The sequence below is a fragment of the Haliaeetus albicilla genome, chromosome 1 (assembly GCF_947461875.1).
Source record: "Haliaeetus albicilla chromosome 1, bHalAlb1.1, whole genome shotgun sequence".
Taxonomy (NCBI): Eukaryota; Metazoa; Chordata; class Aves; order Accipitriformes; family Accipitridae; genus Haliaeetus; species Haliaeetus albicilla.
Window position 1 is genome coordinate 65,634,324 of NC_091483.1, and position 19,216 is coordinate 65,653,539.

Genomic DNA, 19,216 nt, shown 5'->3' on the forward strand with positions numbered 1-19,216 from the left:
CATGACAAGGAGGATGATCAATTATAGTTTTGTGACTTTGACTGGTAGCCCAGCGCGACGGAGCCAGCGCTTACATTTCCCGAGACTTTTTGCACCCAGCTAATTAAAAAACCTGCAACTTAAGACAATAAGCAGGCAGGTGGGGATAGTTCAACAAGACCTTTATATTTGTTTTTTCTCCTTGTTGTGGGCAACGTTTTGCAGTTCAGTTTGGTACCTGGAGTTTGTTGTGTATGCAGTGCAAAGGGGCACCATAAACCAGTTGCACCTGCAGCAGCGCCTATTGCCTAGGAAAGGCTTCAACGAAGAGACGCTTCTGTTAACAGCGTGTCCAGGTTTTCACACGACAAGCGCTTTTTTTTTTGATTTTCAATGAGAAAACGATGGGTCCAGGTCAGAGGGGTTGGTGCACGATGTTTATACAGAAACGCACCCTGAGGCAGCAGTGCTTATAGGAGAAAACAGGCGGGGGTCAGAGCAGTTCTGGGCAGGCCGGTGGCAGTTGCTTTTAACAGCCCTGGGTTTTAGGGGGAGTACACTGAGACAGAGAAGTGATTAAAGAGCAGCTGAGAAATACTGTAATCTAGCTGGGAACGGGATCAGGCTCCCTGCTTGTAGCAGGTGAGATAACTGTATGAATGTTTTTTATAGATGGTTACTCCATTCCAGAGAAATGCTGGGGGGCTTGGGGGAGGTCGTGTTCTGCTGGTGCGTTCGGTGTGAACAAACTAACTTGAGTCGCAATTATCGGCGAGAAACCATTAACCTAACCAAAATACTTGGCGAGGTGCAAAATCCCCGAGTGAAAAAAAATGCTGGAAGGTGTAACTTTTGATGAACTCTGGGATAGCCTCTCCAAAGGAAACAGCGCCGGGGAGCCGGCACGGGCGCTGCAAAGGTTAGGCTCGGGCTATTCAGAGTAAGCGGGCTGTAGCTCGCCTTGGAGTTACTTCACTTTTTCTTTATAATAAACACAGCTCTGCCTGTTGTTCGCTTGGGGGGGGTGGGGGAGCAAAAGAAAGCAAGCCAAGAAATTAAAGAAGATGGGGAGGGATGGGAGGTGTTCTATGGCAGGAGCAGAGTTTTGGGGGGTGGGGATGGAAATCTGCTTTGAATCACAGCGTGGTGCCGCGGCCGCCGAGGTCTGAGCGGGTTTTGCAAAGATTTACTTCACTTCAGGCTGGGTCTGCCCCTGGGTGACGTCACAGGCTGGAGCAGCGGCACCAGAAGGCTGGATGAGTGACAGCCCAGCCTACTTTTTAATAGCTTTGTCATGTGACGGGGAACAGTAGTAAGACAGGTGCCTTCGGTTCACTCTCAGAGAGGGTCTCGTTGCCTGCATGAGTGTCTGCTGCCTGCCTGCCTCTGGACTGTAGTTTGCCAGCTTTCCTGCCGTCGCTCCGCAGCTGGATGGCGTGGGACATGTGCAACCAGGACTCTGTATGGAGTGATCTCGAGGTGAGGGGCGCGCGGCGTGGGCGGCGCGCGCGTGGGGCGCCGGCGGCCGGCGGGGCCGGGGGGCTCCTCGGGGAGGCGGCAGGACGGCCGAGGCGGCGTACTTTGCAAACAAGTCCGAATCTTATCTGAACTCCAGTAAGTTTGCTATTTTAAGGTTACTCTGCGATGCCTCGAGCAAATCAAAGCTGAGCTCCTGTCATCAGTATCTCCTGCAGTTGGAAACTATTTTCATGTGCCTCTGGCTAGCTTTCCTGTCATATGCAATATTTATGCTCTAAGATATTGATATGAATCGGTGTCTGAAGGCTTTCCAGTGGCGTTTAGTGGCCTGGTTGGAAAAATGCCATGTTTGTTTAGAATAAGATTACTGTTTCTTCCCCACCCCCCCACCCCCCAAAAAAGAAGTTAAAATTAACCAACGGCTTCGTATTTTAATTGCTTGTTTCACCGTGCTCTGTCGAAGGCTTTTTCCTTGTTTATCAGCTGCAGAATTCAAACACGCACACAAGAATGAATACCCTGTTGTTTGGCTTTAGATGCTTTTAAAAGAGATTTCTGGAAGGAGACATTTCTCTGCTTCTTGTGATACTGGAATAATGACGCTGTAGCTAATGTCCCGTAGAGCAGGGTTCGCAGTCGATCCGAGTAGTCCAACAAATGGTTAAATCCCACTGTACAACAGAGACAACAGGATGAACCATGAGAATAGAGTTTATGCAGGACTGTGTGAACTGCTGCTGCTGCCGCTGCTGCCGCTGCCGCTGCTGCTTGTGTAAAAATAGACGGCAATACATCAAATCCACAGCTTCTGCTGGCTACAATTCATAAAGGAAAAAAAAAAAAAAAGCAAAAGCAAGCAGCTCCCTGGTAATCTCTGGAGTATAAAGTGAGGTTTGAGGATTTCTGCATGTTTGCATTCCACAAAATGGAGCGTTACCTGAAAGTTCGGGCAACTTGCGAAGCGAGGCAAACTTTCTTTGGACCCCATGGAGAGGAATCCCAAATACAGACCTGCTCAAAGGAACTAACCCTCTGGCTGCGAGCTTGGAATAAGTGCTTAAAATGCTCCCCTCGGGCAACGGGGGAGGGAAAAAGAGGTTACAGGCGATGCTTTTTAAATAAGATGTTCATGCCGTAGAGAGCTACCCAGCTAAAGTAAAAACGTTACCATGTTCTCCAGTATATTTTTCCTCTCTGGCGGAGCATGCGTGCGGATTCTCAAGTCGTTTTGTCATGTTTTAAATATTTGCAGCTTGCCATTGTATCCACTGATTCCTGTTTGCATATTGTAATTGCTCTTATCTTGTTTTGATTTCTTGGTAAAGTGGAATAGATATGGATAATTCATATGTCCTGTAGCTATTATGAGTCAAGGCTGTAAGTGGATGACTTTCTGGCTCCAAAGTCCTAATTGTTTCTGAGTAGCTGGAGTATCCTGTGGGTTGTTGTCTGGCTTGTAGCATGGGTCTCAGCTGCCGTAAGCTTCATTTTTCCATCATGTATTATTCCTAATGCTGCTAGGAGCTGATTGAGGAACCAGCTTATATGGAAATACTGAAGATTTATTTTAATCACTAGAGTTCCTGCAGTAATTTCAAGCTAGTAACAGAATAGATAATTTGTGTCAATGACTTTTTCACAGTGCAGGGGGAAAAAAAAAAAAAAAAGGTTTGATCTTAATATTAATTTTGTGGTGGATGGATTAACTGTGTGTAGGATTTTACCAACGTGCTCCTGCATTGCACTTCCTATAGCAATACAGTAGCGTCTGTGTGCTGCTTTGGCTCGGGGGATCACCTTTACTGATCTAAAATATCACAGGCGGCAGGTACCGGAGGCAGCTTTCATTTTTTGAATCATTAATGTTTCCTGTCAACGTAAAATGTATTATATTCTCGCTCACATAATGACAGGACGGCGTGTTGCTTAATAAAGGCCTGCATCACTGTAGCTGATCAGCGTCCCCAGTGCTTCACAGCTTAATGAAGGTGATGTACAGTAAGGTTGCGAAGATTGATAGAGAGAATCCACATGACACACATTCTGTCAAGTCTCTCTTTCTTTCTGGGGTTCATCCCCTTGACTGTTTGAAAAACTTGTTAAAAATGAAACACAGATTATTTTTTCATTAATATAATTAATATGGCACAAGTCCAGTCTTTTTTTTTTTTTTTTTTTTTAATTTACCTTCAAAGGCACAAAAACGTCCAAAAGGTTAATGGAGAATTATACTTAATTATAATGATTCATTATCGTCAGTGCAGTTAAGCTAATTTATTGTTTGCGCCTGAACTAAGAGAAAAAAAGTCTGTTGGAGTGAAATAACGCACCGTAATTAGCCTTTTGTGTTTAGTGACTGCTTTATCCTCCTAAATGTTATTATAAAATTAAGGCTATAGTTATGGAATAACTATCATATCAAATAACGGCGGGAAGACACTAAAACGTATGCTAGCAATGCAGGTGCACCTGTTACAGATGTATAGGCAAACGGTAAATATCAGCGTGTCAGACGAGGACAGGTTTAGGACTTGGAGTGTTAAATCTGGCATCATCCAAAGGCCAAATATAAATTAATAACAGGAACACTTGCTACTAATGTGTCTCAGATTAGAAGCATAATGTCATATTCAGAAACATTGATTTTATTATCATGTCAACATTGGCAAGAGCATATATACTTCATTTCAGCAATTAATTTTTTTTAGGTGACATTGCAGTCACTATGGGCAAAGGAAAGCTGCGATGAGCACAATTTTTTTTTTTAATACCATTGTTTAAGTGAGTTCAAAAGCCCACTGTAGGAACTTAAAAATGCAGATTACCAAGAGTAAACATGTTTAAGTAGGTGGTTCACAGAGTGAAGCTATTTTTACAAACGAAAGCAGTAACAGATCAGCAGGATACTTTAGAAGTCTACGGTATCAGTTATATGCTACTGACCTCCACAACACAAACCTGAGAATGATGCTGAGAATCTACCTTTTCAGTCAAAAACTAGATTATCCTTTAATGAGATCAGAGATTTCGGCCAAGCATCAAAAAGGTCATCTCTGCATTATAAGATTGCTGCCGGAAGGTTGTCTCGCAGTAAAGAAGAGGGAACTCTCTAATTTTTTTCCTTTTTTTTTTTCCCCTATGACCAAAATAATGATAAAAAATTGTGCGCAGTGAAAATTACTTAAGTGGGGTTTTGACTTCTTAAAGTTCTGCAGCCCCTTAAATAATAGGAAGAAAAGCAACTGCTATTTCAGAGCCTCATTTTGCAGCTTCTCGGCTCCCTTGCCCCTTGGCCTATTCTGTGATTATCTCGTAGTGTCCTGGTAGACATAGAAGTTGTCTGGTAAATTATAGCTCGCACCAGCTGCACCGAGTCTTTGTGCCAACAGACAAAATCTTTGCTCACGGCTGCGCTGCTGCATCCAGCCCATGCACTGCAGACGCATGGAGATTCCCAGGGATAAAAACCTCAATGAAATGCACCTTCAGCAGCTCTCCCTTGCATTATTGTAAAAGGCGGTCCTTGAGAGAGTGACATAACCGGTATCGAGCAATTCGCGTCCGAGGACACTGTTAGTGCCCTACAGACATCTGTCTTCAGAAGGTGGTGCTTTTGGGGTTGACTTCAGTCCAAATAGAAGTTGGGAAATCATTCAAACCACCCAGTCAACTGATGGGAGTCAAGGAGGACCTTGTTGGCTATCCTTGACACAGTGCTGGAAAAACTGAGGGTGGAAAGACTGAGGCGACTGACTTAGACTCAGTCAACTTTAAATGGCTTTTAACCATTCAGCGCCTGGTGCCTTTGCAGCTTTATGTGTGTTTTGCAGTATACCCATATCAACATAGATGTTCAGAGATGAGTTACAAGGGTATGTGGTACAGTGCAGGAGGAATTGCTTAATCGAGCAGCATTGACGTATGGGACTCTGCTATTTGCCAAGCTGTTACTATGTGTTTTCCATAATTAGGAAATGGTTTTGGTGGATACTCTAACATTTCAATTGCCATGCTAAAGTGGATGTGTGCTATTAATTTTTTCTTGCTTAGTAGGTCAGTCAATACCCTATCTAGCTTCATACTAGCATATAGGTTTATTTGTATTTATCACTACTCTCTTTGTAAGTCGTGGAGACAAAAACATTTTGCACTGCTGAAGAGGATCCATGCAGACTAGACTTTGTTTACTACCTCAAACAAAATGTTTCACAGACCCTCTACGTTAGGATTCCTGAATCAGAGGCTGCCAGAGGAGGAGAACCCGTTTGGTTCAGAACCCTCACTGCAGCCGCTGTCTGGGGACACTTAGGAAACTGGCTGGGCCAATATATGTGTTCACACCAAGCAGGCGAAAGGCTGCGTGAACTAACTATACCTGTCACTCAAAGGTGAATATAGGGATATTTCAGAATGCACTTCTGTTGCCAGGCCTCTGACATGGAACTGGGTGGCTGTGGTCTGTGCATCGAGCGCATTGGGGAAGGAGCACAGCAGCATCACTGACCTGTAGGTTTTTGTGTCCGCATGGTAGCCACCATCATGACTGACCTCAAGGATTACAGTGAGGATCTGTAGAAATGAAAGTGTGACTATCTCCAGCTTGAGCCAGCCTCCAGGGCTGAAGGCTGTAACAGGCTGTGCCTCTTTAACCTGAATGCATCAGGAAATGCGTGACAGACCTTGCCCAGAGGTATTCATCTGTAACTTCTACCTGCACTGGTTTGCTCTGAAGCAGGAGAATAAGGCCGTGCTTCGGCCTCTGCTGTTGGATTTAATAAAGCTTTGAACACAACTGTTATCGAAGAGTATAGGGAGAAGGAAAGTCGTTGCCCCTGGACAGAGATGTGATAGAGAAGGCAGCTTATGCCCTACTGTTTCCCCCTCCCCTTTGCATACCTGCATAGAGCTAGCCAGTCTAATACTTAGTGGTTTTTTTCCCAGAAAACAAAGTCGATTCTAGTGACCCTGTGCCATTGCTTAATCGAGGCTTAATTCTTATCACATGATATTAAAGTTAATAGATTCCTGGTAATTAATGAAACTATTTCTGTGTTGCTGTTTCCTGCAGTGTGCTGCTCTGGTTGGCGAAGACCAGCCTCTTTGTCCAGATCTCCCAGAACTTGACCTTTCCGAACTAGATGTGAACGACCTGGATGCAGACAGCTTTCTGGGAGGACTCAAGTGGTACAGCGACCAGTCAGAGATCATCTCCAATCAGTACAGCAATGAACCCGCCAATATATTCGAGGTAAGGCAAAGTGATGCAAGTGCATGTTGCAAAATCCTTGCTTGCTTTTTTTCTAATCTTTTTTAGCCTGGTGGACAACAGTTTTACTATTTTTCCCCCATTCAGGGACAGCAAACGTGGTGATGCGCGTTACGGGTTCTGACAGGCACCCTTAATCCTCATGATCAAAACCAGGCCTGCGATCCGGAGAGAGGGGGGCAAAAAAGCCTTGAAAAGAATTAAATGGAACTTTTGATAGGAAATAGCTAAAGAGTGCCTAGAGCATACTGCCCTGTGGCGTCACGACGAGGAATTGCACAGTTGTCAGCTACAAAGAAAAACAAAAGTCGAAACATGTTTGTTGCCTTCACTTGCATTCCCCAGTAAGCAGCGGAGTGCAGCACAGCAGCTAGCTGATAACTAGCTGGAGCATTTCTAGTAAAGGTTTTTACCACTCAGAGCCTTACCATGCAAGGCACTTGCACACAAATTGAGAGGTCCTCGTACTTGATGTACAGGGGAGAAAAAGAATGGATGTGGCAGAGAAGGCAGTGAGGGCTGTCAGTAGCTTGGGAACTAGCACATCGTTTGGGGTGTTTCATAGATCTCCTGGTGGAGAGCAGTCCTAAAGTAGAAGTTGAAGGGTGGTAGAGAGATTTAAATGTTTTCTTCACAATTCTGCCTTGAGGATCAGGGTGTACGAGAGGAGGGTTACTGTCTCTTTATCTCTGTCTCCAGTCTTCTTTCTTTTGTTGTGTAAAGCCTTCATGATTCTCCGCCTCGTAGTTATGGGGCAGCCGTGCCCCTCCTGAACCCTAACCTCCTTCCCTCCTTGATGATAGGAGATGCCATAGATCGTCCACTCACTGGGAAATTGGACAATAAATTGATTAGTTGGCAGGAAGACCTTGTGCAACAGCAAGCCACGGGTGCTGCCTCTCACGCGGCAGGTGCCACAGCTCCCGGAAGTGTGGCTGGCCTGCTGGCTTGGGGAGGCCCCAAATGATCCCAGTGGAGCTTATGGGCTGGAAAAGATTAACTGAAACAGTATAGTAAAATGCTTACCTAAGATGTCCTGAATGAAATTCTTCTTTTTTTGTATAAAGCACTAAACCCACGGAGATCTCCCTGATGCAGATGAAGTTACTCTGGATTTATACCAGTGTAACTGACAGTAGAAACTGGTCCTCTCTGTTCGATTTCTACCAAGCAACTTGGAATGAATTTTATTCAAATCAAAATGAAATTAGCCCTGCAAAGCCCGGTGCTTAGGCCCTCTTTTTTCATTAGTTGTGTAATGTTCCGCGCCTTGTTTTACAAAGTTTCCAAACCCTGTCTTGCTCTTGAATTGCAGTTGTACCGCCTCGGGCAGGGTAGTGTAGGTTTGGATGGTCAGTAGCAGGGAGGCAGGGGGGCAGGGGACACAGTCGCAGCTAGCGTGGTAGAGAGCGGCTTTGCCTTTTTTATAACCAAGGAGATCTATTTTTCCTCATTCATTAAAAGCCAAATGCAGAGGCATTTTCCTTTTGGAAAAATCAGTTGAAGATGCAGACTTTCAAAGTATAAGTTCCAGATAAGTAATATGATTAAGCATCTACCAACTCTAAACACACAAATTGTTCCAGTAAAACCAGTGGAACTTGACCACAGGCTTTTTGCTTGCCCTGTGAGTAACTGCCTGGCTGCACTGGTGGCCACAGCTGCCGAGTGCAAAATTGTCTCGGATAGGTAGTGACGATTCCCCTACACGCCTTGTATAGGAACTGTCACTTCCTATATGAGACAATTCCCGTTCTGAAAATCAAAGCATGTTGCAAACAGCAAGACCAGATAGGCTTGTTCTTAACCTCATTGGGAGATGGTGACATGAGGTACTGGTCATTACGTGTAACCTCTCACAGGCACATTTGTGTGCCTCTGAGGATGAGCAGCCCCAGTGTGAAGAAATATGTGGTATGCAGCTGGGGGAATGCATGTAGGCAGCAACTAATAGGTCAGAAATAATGGTTTGGAAATGAAATATGCCGCTGCTTTCCTAACAGGCAAATTCTGTTGTCCTCTTTGCAAATGCCTGGATTTCCTTGCACTCATCGGCTGCAGTTGCAGGCTGCATCGCTGCCTCTGACAACACAGCTTGGCCCATACTTGCCTATAGGGACAAGTTGTGCTCTAGTAGCATTTTGCAATACTGCACACAAAATTAGACTATTTTCAGCTTCGTAGTCTGTTGTGTTTACATTTCTTGGTTGCTTGGCCTAGGAAGATGGGAATGAAACAGTTATTTTCTCCTCCCATACATTAACCCTGTCCCCATTCTCCATCATGCAGCTGGATACCTTGCACTATTTCTCGCCTCTGCCGCTATGTAATGTGACGACTGGGGGTGCTCAAGACCAGAAGAAGATGTCTTCTTCCTCCAGAGACTATCTCACATACTCTGCGAGGAACTATTTGTTTTAGCTGAGAGAATGGAAGTTTTGTGCAGTTTCCCATTTGGTAACCTCTAGATTTTTCCATATTGATCTGCATTGGCTTTTCTTTTTAAGGAAAATAACTTTTTTTTTTTTCTCTTTTTCTCTCATATCATCATGGGAGTAGCATGTTTTACCTAACTTAAGCTTCCAGATGAGGCCTTGTCATACAAAAATAGAAATACAGTCTGTTTGGGGTGGAAGGGAAAGAACTAATATGGCAAACAAATGTCAGGAAGTACAAGAGCAACGTTAATTGCACAAGCCGTACAGTTTTAATTGCCAAACCTAACCTTGAATGAAGCATACTCTCCTTTGAGGTATTAATGCAGTGCATGTGGCATGGTCTAGGTGAGGGCCAGTGTTCAAAAGCCCTTCACAAAGTTCCTGGATGTCTCTGGTGCACTTTTTTTTAAGAGAGGTTTGTATTTCAGAAAGTGAATTTTCAGGCTTTCTGCAAATCGTGTTCCTGGAAGCTTGCTTGAGCTGAGCACCCACAAGCTTAGACACTCCCAGTGACACTGGGAGTGTCACCGACGAGAAATTATTAATAGTTCTAGTAGCAACCAGGAGCCAAGCAAGATAAAGGTCCAATTAGTCTAGATAGTATGTAACTGTTGAGTATAAATCCCTGCTCTCATCCACTTAGGTGTGATGAGATACTGGCCTTCACCCTGGTGCTAAAATACACTAGTATTTTGTAGACACACCTAATTCATCACTGCGTTATTCTACTCACATGCCAGTCTAACTGTAATAGTCCCAAATCAAGCCTGTACCATCTGCCCCAGTGCGGAGGCTCTTCTTATCAATGTGTGTACATATGCCTATTATCAATCAAGTTGATTTCTTTCTATTCAGAGCTTGATCATTTCTGTTTTTCACCTGGTTTTCTTTGTCTGTTGTTCTGACTACTGGAAAGATAAAATGAAGGAGTTCTGGCCCCTCAGGGCACTGTCTATTGACACAAGTTCATGCAAGTAAATAGTTAACAAGTCACCCAAGACCAGTTATTTAGGTGGTTCACTGCATCATTTACTTTCATGATTTGGTTTTGTGAAGAACTAGGCTTCAGAAAATTGTATTTGTAAAAAACTGATTTGGCTACTTCTAGAAAATCGAAATGATTAGTTTTTCGTTCTCAAAGCCAATGCTGTGTGAAGACGTGAACAACCATACAACTTAATGTGGCACAAGTGAGAAGGCTTTTTGTTCATGAAAACTGTTGTCCCCTGAAGCTTCTTCAAATATACTGTACCCTATCATGTAAGATTAGTCATATTTAAAATTATTTATGGCCCTTGCCTAGAATTATGGAGAGAGAACATGTCTATGGTGGATATATCTCTTTGTTGGCATTGCTTACAAATAACTCAACTGATGTTAAAAGAAAATGCAGCCCATAGATAGGCAATAACCTGTTAAAGTGTAATGACCTTGCGTAAAATCGGAAAGATTTGTAAGTGTGGTATTCTCATACTTGGCAAACCACTTTTTTTAGCCTTTAAAAAGACTTCAGAAAACCCACATTGCTTGCCCTTCTGTGGATTTCATTTATTTGCATAATTCTGTATTCCAGAGAGATGCTTATCATATTTCATGACTTTATTTTTAATTGTTTTGCATAGGTGTAGCCCAGGTTACTTTTCAAGACTGTGCTATGTGCTGTGCATTTGGAAAGCCTAAATAGGCTACTATGTTTTATTGTAGGCTGCCAAAAAACGCTGTATTACAAGCAATGAGAATGTGGGGAGAGAAGGAGATGCATAATGAAATGCATACTGTCTTGCCCCTGGCAGCAGGGAAATTCATGGAGATAAATGATTTCTTATTTATTTGGAAGGGTTTGCATCAGGAAGATGATGAGGGTAGAGGGGAGCCTTAAACATCACCAGGGTAATTTGCATTGGTTCACATTATAAACTGCCTTATGTACTGTGGTGCAGCCAGACTCTTTCACTATTTCAGGTTATTCATTCAAGGTTTGCAGCCAGATTGATTAATGAATTACCAGATCTTGCGTAAAATGACTTGGCCTGACTTTTAAACAACCACCAATGTTTTCTTTGCCAGTCTTGTGACTGGTGTTAATGGGTTTCCAGAGAGCTGAGCCTATATAGACTCTCTGTACTGGCCTCCCCTAGCATTTTTTCCACTTTTTAATTTTCTCCAAAACTAGTAGCCCAGGGCAGGCAGTTCAAGGAGATATAATCTCAGGGAAAAAAAGACATAGTAGTCAAATCCTTGATGGCTGATGCCCTTCAGTGCCAAATCAGCATGATTTATCATAGCCATCTATTCAGCACAACAGAGGCTGGAGGTGAGCTGCATGGTGTACCTCACACAATATGCATAACTAGAGCTCTGAACTTTGAAGGAAAGCCTCAGAGCTATTTGCAAAGTGCTGGTGCTTAGTGAATACTAAATTACATTTAGGAAATAGTCTACTGCTACCAGTTATACTTCATTTTTATTCTTGACACAGACACCTAAATCAGAGAACAGTAACATTTCAGAGATTATGGTAGCAGTTTGGGTATGTTCCAACACTATAATAGGATCAGAATTTTAAGGCCTTTTTTATTATTACCAATAGTCACTTAGTTTCTACTGCAGCGTACTTTGTAGGGAATTACAGCTTTTACTAAAAAGATTAAAATGCTATTATGCAAATGATTGCAGTATGTTATTATGTTTACAAATTAACATCCATGGCTCAACACACAAATTAACTAACTATTCCATCTATATTATTAAGGATTTAATAAAGTAACTGTTGATAAAAATGAGGAGCTTGGAACAGTTAATAGGAACTGATTGTGATTTAACATAGAACTTAAACATTGTGTTTAATGTTCTAGATGGTATAATGGCAGAATAAAGCTTATCAAAGTACTTAAAAGAACTGAGATTGGGTGAATGGCATAGCAGCATGTCTGAGGCCTCAGAGAGCACAACTAAATAGCTCTGGGCAGTAATGTAGAGTGGGCAGCACACTGGTGAATCTGAAGGTAGCACAGGACCATCTCGTGTCAACATGTAGTTTCCTGCTCTAATAAGTAGGTTTTTTTGAAATTCAGATTCATACACATTGAATGTTTCACATGATAAGCACACATAGGGTACTTGGGAACCTGCGTCCCTCTAAAATGCATCCTGTAATGAAATGCTTCTATGGCAAATGGGATTTCATTGCAGAGTATCACTGTATGGCAAAACAGGGGAAGGCTGAGTTCAGGCTGAGATGACTTTACAAACAGCACTGCAAATTGCTATTCCTAGCAGTTCATAAGAGATCGTAAAAGCAAACAGATAAGAGCTACTGAGGTCCTAGAGAAATGAATGTACAGTATGTGGTTACAGGATAGATTTAGTACGGAAACAGACAACATTGTAGGTTTAATACAACAATAAACATAAAAGGCAAAAGATGCAGATTTGGGATAGGAAACTTTATAAGAACAATAAAAGGTAACAATGTGTCATAAAAACCGCTTGTGAGACTAGAAGAAAGACCCTCAGTTCCAGGGGAAGAAAATAGCGGAGGCTGAGTGGAAGTGCCAGAATTTTTATACTCCTAATGGACCAATGTCACGTTTCTTGTGTGTTTGAATGCGTTACCTTTTCCAGTGTCTCTGGCCTGACTCAGATTTCTCCATCTACTAAATAGGAGACCAGCACAATAACATTACATCTATGGGGATGATGTATGTGAACGATAATCTATGACTAGCTATGCTGACATTTAAAAAGGCTCAAGCAGTAAGTGGAATTTATTTTACTCGAACCAGCTGCTATGTAATTGGGAAGAGTTTATGCAAATGCTCTGTATCTAGTGTTAGCAAGGTGTGCTGCTGCTTCCTTTTCTTTCCTGCTTGGACAAACTACAAACTGTCGAAACACGTCTCTGTTTTAATGCAGGAACCTTGCATGTTGGTTGAAGCCTTCAGGCAGGAAAGAAGCCCCAAATGAGCAAAAAACAGTTGCTTTGAGAGCTTATTGTTTGATGTATGAGGCCACCAAGACCATTCCCCAGGTGCACAATCAAAACGCAACTGATCCCCTTCACGGTCCCATTAAAGAGATATTTCACCTGGAGCAGACATGGCTTGAGATACTCATCGTGTCTGTGCTCTGCTGAGCACCTGTCCTTTTTGCAAGAGGGAAGACTAACTCTCACCAGAACAGTAGTAAGCTAATTAGGTCATTAGACAAATGTCTTGGCCCGTGTTAAAACCAGCACTTGAGGACACCGTGTTACACTGTGTTCCCACTGGCTACATATCTAAATACAAACTGGTGTCAGCTGCCATACACACCAAAATGTAATAGCCTCCTTTCACAGAGGTCATCTTAAATCCACTTTGGTCACAGTCACACTCCACATCTGTTTCAGTGAGATGCAGCTTCTTAAGGTGGCATTTGGACTTCATAAGCATGCAAACAACCAAGCTATAAATTGCTACTGCTGGAGTTATTTTGAATAAGTGTATACTGTTTCATATTTATAATGGTGAGGCTTCATAATATTCGCACTGAATATATAACACAGATCAGTTCAACAAGCATGAAATTGTATGTTGTCAACTTGTCACATAAATAGAGCCATATTCTAGCTTACGATAATGTTGAACTAAGTATTTTCTCCCTAGAACTGCAGAGAGGGTCACAAAAAAGTGGGACAGTGGCTCTGTCGTTTGTTAGAAAAACATTCCCAGAGTCATTGCTAGTGGGAAGTAAATATTTCTGATAACACTCTTCTGTTTTTTTCTTCCCCTTTTGCTTAACAACAGCAACAGAAAGTTTGCCTTTCTTGGACAAATGCTAATTGGCTAAACTGTTAAATTTATTTCCCTTAATGGTTTTATTTCTAGTATAACCTCTTTCCTTTTTTTTGTATTGTTGCTATTTTTGCACTGTGCATCATTGCTAATTGCTACTAAATGCTCCATCTTAACCCTGGTATGCTCTTCCCCTGCTGCCCCATCCCACTTAACATTAACTCAGGCCCATGCCATTACAGAAGGATAAAATCATAGCAAGGCTTAATTTAGGAATTTTTTTTTCTTAGTGCTGCTAATCTATTGTGCATGTGTACGTCAGGAGAAGGAAATTGCACGGAGCAAATTTTTTGCAGGGAGAAAGTTTTGGTATTGGATCGTGTCAAACAATTTTTTTTCCCCATGAGCAGAAAAAAATACAAGGAAGAGTATGTGTGTGCATGTGTGTCTGCGAAAGCTTATCCACTTGTAGCTCTTGTTATTCTACAGTGGTTAATACTCAGATGCACCAGAAATTTGCAACCTTTTCTGGAAGAGTGCCCCAGCCAGCTTTTTGGGCCTTTTTTTCTCCAGTGTCTGGGTTTTATTTTGATAGCTTTGTGCAGGTGCATACGGGATCCTAACGCCTGTATTTGCAGGTGACAGACTGCAGCATCAGCACGCACGGGCATCTACGCATGCTCAGCCACGCAGACTGGTTTCAGGTCTCTGTGGAAATCAGCCCCTTTGCAACACATAGTTGGTGGCTTTGGCTGAGTTTTCTGTTCTGACACAACGGAGCAACAGCCTTTCTTCATAATGATTGAGAAATTAATTAGCACTTTGTGGTGGTGATGAGTCTGAAGGGCCATGATTGGAGTTTGCTTTTTACCACATGCAGTAATCACTGAGTTTTGTTTATGAAAGCACAAAACCAAAACCTATTGAGATTTTGGTGTTGTCATGAAGCCTGAGCTGTGTGGCGCTCTGGAATAATACTTCAATTTCCTCACACACATCTGTGCTTTTGTGCTTTACTGTGAGTAACACAATGGGGTGCTGGTCCATAATGGGTACTTCTAATCACTAAGATGATAATCAGAACAACAGAGTATTTTCTGTGAGAAGCCGTGGTGGCAGCCTTGGGCAAGTGTTGTTGACTTGTTGATTTATGACAGCTTTGAGTTGCCTGAACTGCTCACAGCCATCTAGCTCATCACATGAAGTTCAGGAGGATCAGCCCTTCTGAGCACATTACAGGGTTAGAGGTGTCAAACGGGCAGAGAGAGCTTCCTACACCTCTACACTTCAGTCTGCTCTATCTGCCCCTTGAGGGCTCAGCGATATTAAATCTTTATAGGGATTTGGAGGGGCAGTCCATCAAGTGGTCTGATGGACTGCACATCTCTCCTACAGGAGATACGCTTGTGTGAAAATAGAGAAATTGGGTGGAAAACTTGTTTCTCACCCAAGAGATTACTTGCAAGGAAGTGGTGATAACTTGGTTATCTGGAGGATTGGTCTGGTTAGAGGAATGTTCTGCTTCCCCGTGAGCTGCTAGAAGAAACAATGGTAGTTTCTCCTGGAGGGAACTCAAAATTTTTTCTGAAAGTACTCCTAAACCTTTGTGAAAAAAACAATTGTTGTTCTCCCAAGTTGCTGTTTAAGCAGTGACATAATAATTCAGGAACTGCATCAGAGAGCGCAGGTAATAAACATTAGGGAAGTGAGACTTCTCACTGGGATTTTGACTTTGGTGAGAACGCTGCAAGCTTGCACATTTCCACAGAGCAGTCAGTGACCCTAAGTGAAAAGCAGGTATGATGAGAGTTTTAAAAGTTTTCTAGTATTCAGGATTTATTTCTTTTTTAAAATATGCATCAGTTGACTTGCTGCATCTAGCTATAATGTGCTCCAGTCTGCCAGGCCCTGTGGGTTGAGACTGAGTGAAGAGGACCTTGGGTCTGTTGTCTCCACTTCAGGAGGCCTTGTTGGTGAGGTGTGGGCAGCCAGGTAGTGCAGGTGACAGTGTGGTTGGCAAAGGGTGAAGAATGAACTTGGAGCAGGGGAGGGCTTCACTGAATCACCGAATGGTTGAAGTGGGAAGGGACCTTGGGAGTTCATTTAGTCCAACCCCACCTGCTCGGGCAGGGCCACCTAGAGCAGGAAGTTGAGGAATTATTTCCGTGTGCCTCTGCTGCTGCTTCTCCTCCCTTAAAATGACACTTTATTAGGACTGGTAATGAGTTCCTGATCCCACTTGGAAAATCTTATGCTGTAGTCTTAAGCAACTATAGAATCTCCAGGAGGCATGTCTGTATATAGCAAGAAGCCCATCACGGCCAAATCCTAGTCTTCAGAGGAAGATGGGTGGCTATGAAAAGTGTTCTCAGTCTGGCCTCGGTTTTCATGTCAAATTTTCATATAAGGAAACCTACCTCTTGGGCTAGTCTTAGCTTACACAGGTCCTTAGCTTGTCCATTTTCACAGGCTTGTCAGACTGGTGAAATCTCAAAATTGTCAGGTAAAAAAGGATGCATATGCAATTATTTTAATAAACAAAAACCTAAGTGCATGCTTATTGACATCTGGTTGAATGTGCCCTGTAAGGCATTTGACCCTCCGGGCATGCACAAAAGGAGCAAGAGGCTTTTATTTCTACCGATCTGGAGGAAACTTATGCATTTTTTAAATTCTTTTTCTGGTTTTGTGTTTGCTTTACTTTTTTCCCCCCACCAGGACTGGTGTGGATTTTCTTGGCTGTATTACTGACTGTCCTTAAAAGCCCAACAAGCGCTCTTCACACTAGTATGAAGATATCAGGCAAAACACTACCAATTGTCACCTCAATTGCATCTGGAGAAAAGCCAGAAAAACTTGTGCTTTTTTTTTCTAAGGCATAGGAGAATATCGCATGGTCCTTAACGCTACAGAGACATTCATCCATTTCCAGTGAAAGGGTGTCAAACTGCTACTGCTTGTATGTGATGGGAGTGTTGCCATCTCTTGTCATTTTCTTTGCTGTTGATCCCTCGTATAGGAAGGGTCAGGTCAAATGCCTCTCTGGAGACCAAGTCTCCCATTTGCAGCAGGAAATCTCTTGGGCAGAGAGGATAACGTTACAAAACAGAGGCTAACATTACAAAACAGCTCTGCTGCCTCTGGCACAGTCTAGAGCATCACAGACCAATAACTCCTATCATGTCACTCTTGCAGCACCTTATTATCTATGTTTTTCTGTAAATCCAATCTGAGACTGTCATTACCAGTTTCAGGTAGGTGAACACCATCTGGGTGAAATAACCATGTGCCAGTGATGGGCTGGAGGGGGCTCTTGTTAGTTAATCATCCCTACCTTCCCTTTGATGAGTTAATTTGTCTGTTGAGCCATGGAGGAGCCCCCAAGAGCTCCCAGGAGCCCCTTGTTAAAATTCTGCCGACAAATGGGAAGATAGGGATGATTTCACTCTTTTTGCTGGAGCCCATGCTATCTATGATATTGCTAAATCATCCATAATGCATAACTTTTATGCAATCTTTTTGTTACAGTTCTGGCAGCACATTACTTCTTTGCGCATTTACTTTTTAAACATTGTCACTGGATACCTACCTAACCCCTGAAAATCTCATCCCATGAATTAAGGTTAATTGCAGTACTTCCATGTGGCCTTTTAGTAGCTGGCATGCCAGGTTCCTTGGCTGTGATGCTGGACCATGCTTGTCTTAATTTTTTTTTTTTTCTTCAGTTACTAAACACCGTCTTTATTTACTTGTCTCGTGGTAATGCCTAATAGTCTCTTTGTATGTACTAGTGACCATCCCATCCCTGTTTTATGGTGTGTGCTTTGAAGTCCTTGGAAGGAGCAAAGGTAGTGAAAGAAGAAAAGACCTGGTCCTTGGGGCTTTTGAGTGAAGATACAAACTCAGGTTATTCTTCCTTCAGGGGCCTGGGAGCACTGCTGTCTAACCAGGCTCCTCTTCCTCCCAGCCAGCTGGAAACAGTTACAGCCTGCTGAGCTTGCCCAGCCCAGGGAATAAAGTGGTAACCTACAACACAGCTAGGAGATGCTAGCTTGAAGTTGCAGTTGTGTCAACATGATTTGGAACTACCAAACCTGTGGAGAAGCTGGCTTAAGTAGTACATCCCAACATGGAGACTTGTTTATCTCCAGACCTGAGAAGAAGAATTAAATTTTAAAAAAATTAAAACAAACAAACAAACAAAATCCCCCAAAAGACTAGGAAGCTAAGAAATACTGTCATTTGGAAGATGCTCTGCTCCCTTTTTAACTAGTCAGACAGGGCTTGTTAGCTCTGATATAGTGTTGTTACAGCCAGATCAGGACTAGCTCTTGCAAGGCTGTAAGCCTGCCTCTGCATAGTGCTGATGGGTGCTGTGGGTGGATTTATTAGCTTTCACTCAATATTGATGTTTCTCCTAGGCTCTGTTCTGCGAGAGAGCAAACCTCTCCTGCAGAAACACGGGGAAAGTGATGGAGGGACACAGGAATAAATCTGGAAGAGTCAGGTGGCATCCTACCAGGCTATGAGCTCTGGCTAGAGGCGACCATAACGTTACCAAGCAAGTTCCTGCAGAGTTAGTCATCATCTCTGTATTGTGTTTTCAAAACTGGGTTGGGAAGGATTATTTGGCTGTGTCCTGTACAGACCCAAATGATGTCCAAGAATCTGCACTCTGCTCTGACTGCCTGGGGAGCTTCCCCAGAGTACCAGGGAGCAGGAATCATGTCAGGGTCTCCACACTGAGTCAGTTCAAGTCCCCTATGGTCAGAGCTAATAGGCCACGGAGGGCTGATTCTCCACTGGACCACCAGCATCGCGTTACACCCCGCTCCTGGCACTTGCAACTCTGTGAACACAGTCCAGATGCACTTGAACTGCCTCTCTGTAGACCCTGTCTGGACCCAAGAGGGCTTGTTAGGGGCAGCCCTGTGCTGCGTGGCGGTGGTTGTTCTCTTTCTGGATCTCCTACAAGATTAGACTTGTGAAACTTCGATTTTTAGATCCAAAGCTAAAGAAGGAAAAAGACCTATCCCTAAACTTCAGTCTATAATAGTTCCTATTTCCTTATCCATGTTTTTGAAAATTGTGTGTATATGTTCTTAACAATGTGCCTTGGCTCAGCAGGCATGTCAAAAACTTTTTAGAAAACAGCTTTTGTGGGTACTGGGCTTTTCTGTCAGTCCAGGAATGCTGCCTTCTCAAGCCTGTTACTCCAAGTTGCACCATGCACATAGCAGGAACCTCAGACTAGACCCTTCCACTTGATCTCCCATTAT

At 43.1% G+C, this 19,216-nt stretch overlaps 1 protein-coding gene across 3 annotated transcripts in view; it reads left to right on the forward strand.

Annotated features, from left to right (window-relative positions):
* PPARGC1A (PPARG coactivator 1 alpha) overlaps nucleotides 1-19,216 on the forward strand; it is a 376,066-nt gene that overhangs the window by 307,244 nt on the left and 49,606 nt on the right. For 2 of the 3 annotated variants that reach the window (XR_011326224.1, XM_069792605.1), the window contains exon 2: nucleotides 6,527-6,706. Coding sequence is in view for 2 of the 3 variants with exons in the window: in XM_069792605.1 (XP_069648706.1) it covers nucleotides 6,527-6,706 (180 nt within the window). In the remaining variant the exon portion in view is untranslated. Of the gene's footprint in view, nucleotides 1-1,209; nucleotides 1,459-6,526; nucleotides 6,707-19,216 lie in introns of those variants that run through there. The other variant, XM_069792616.1, reaches the window with a different exon arrangement.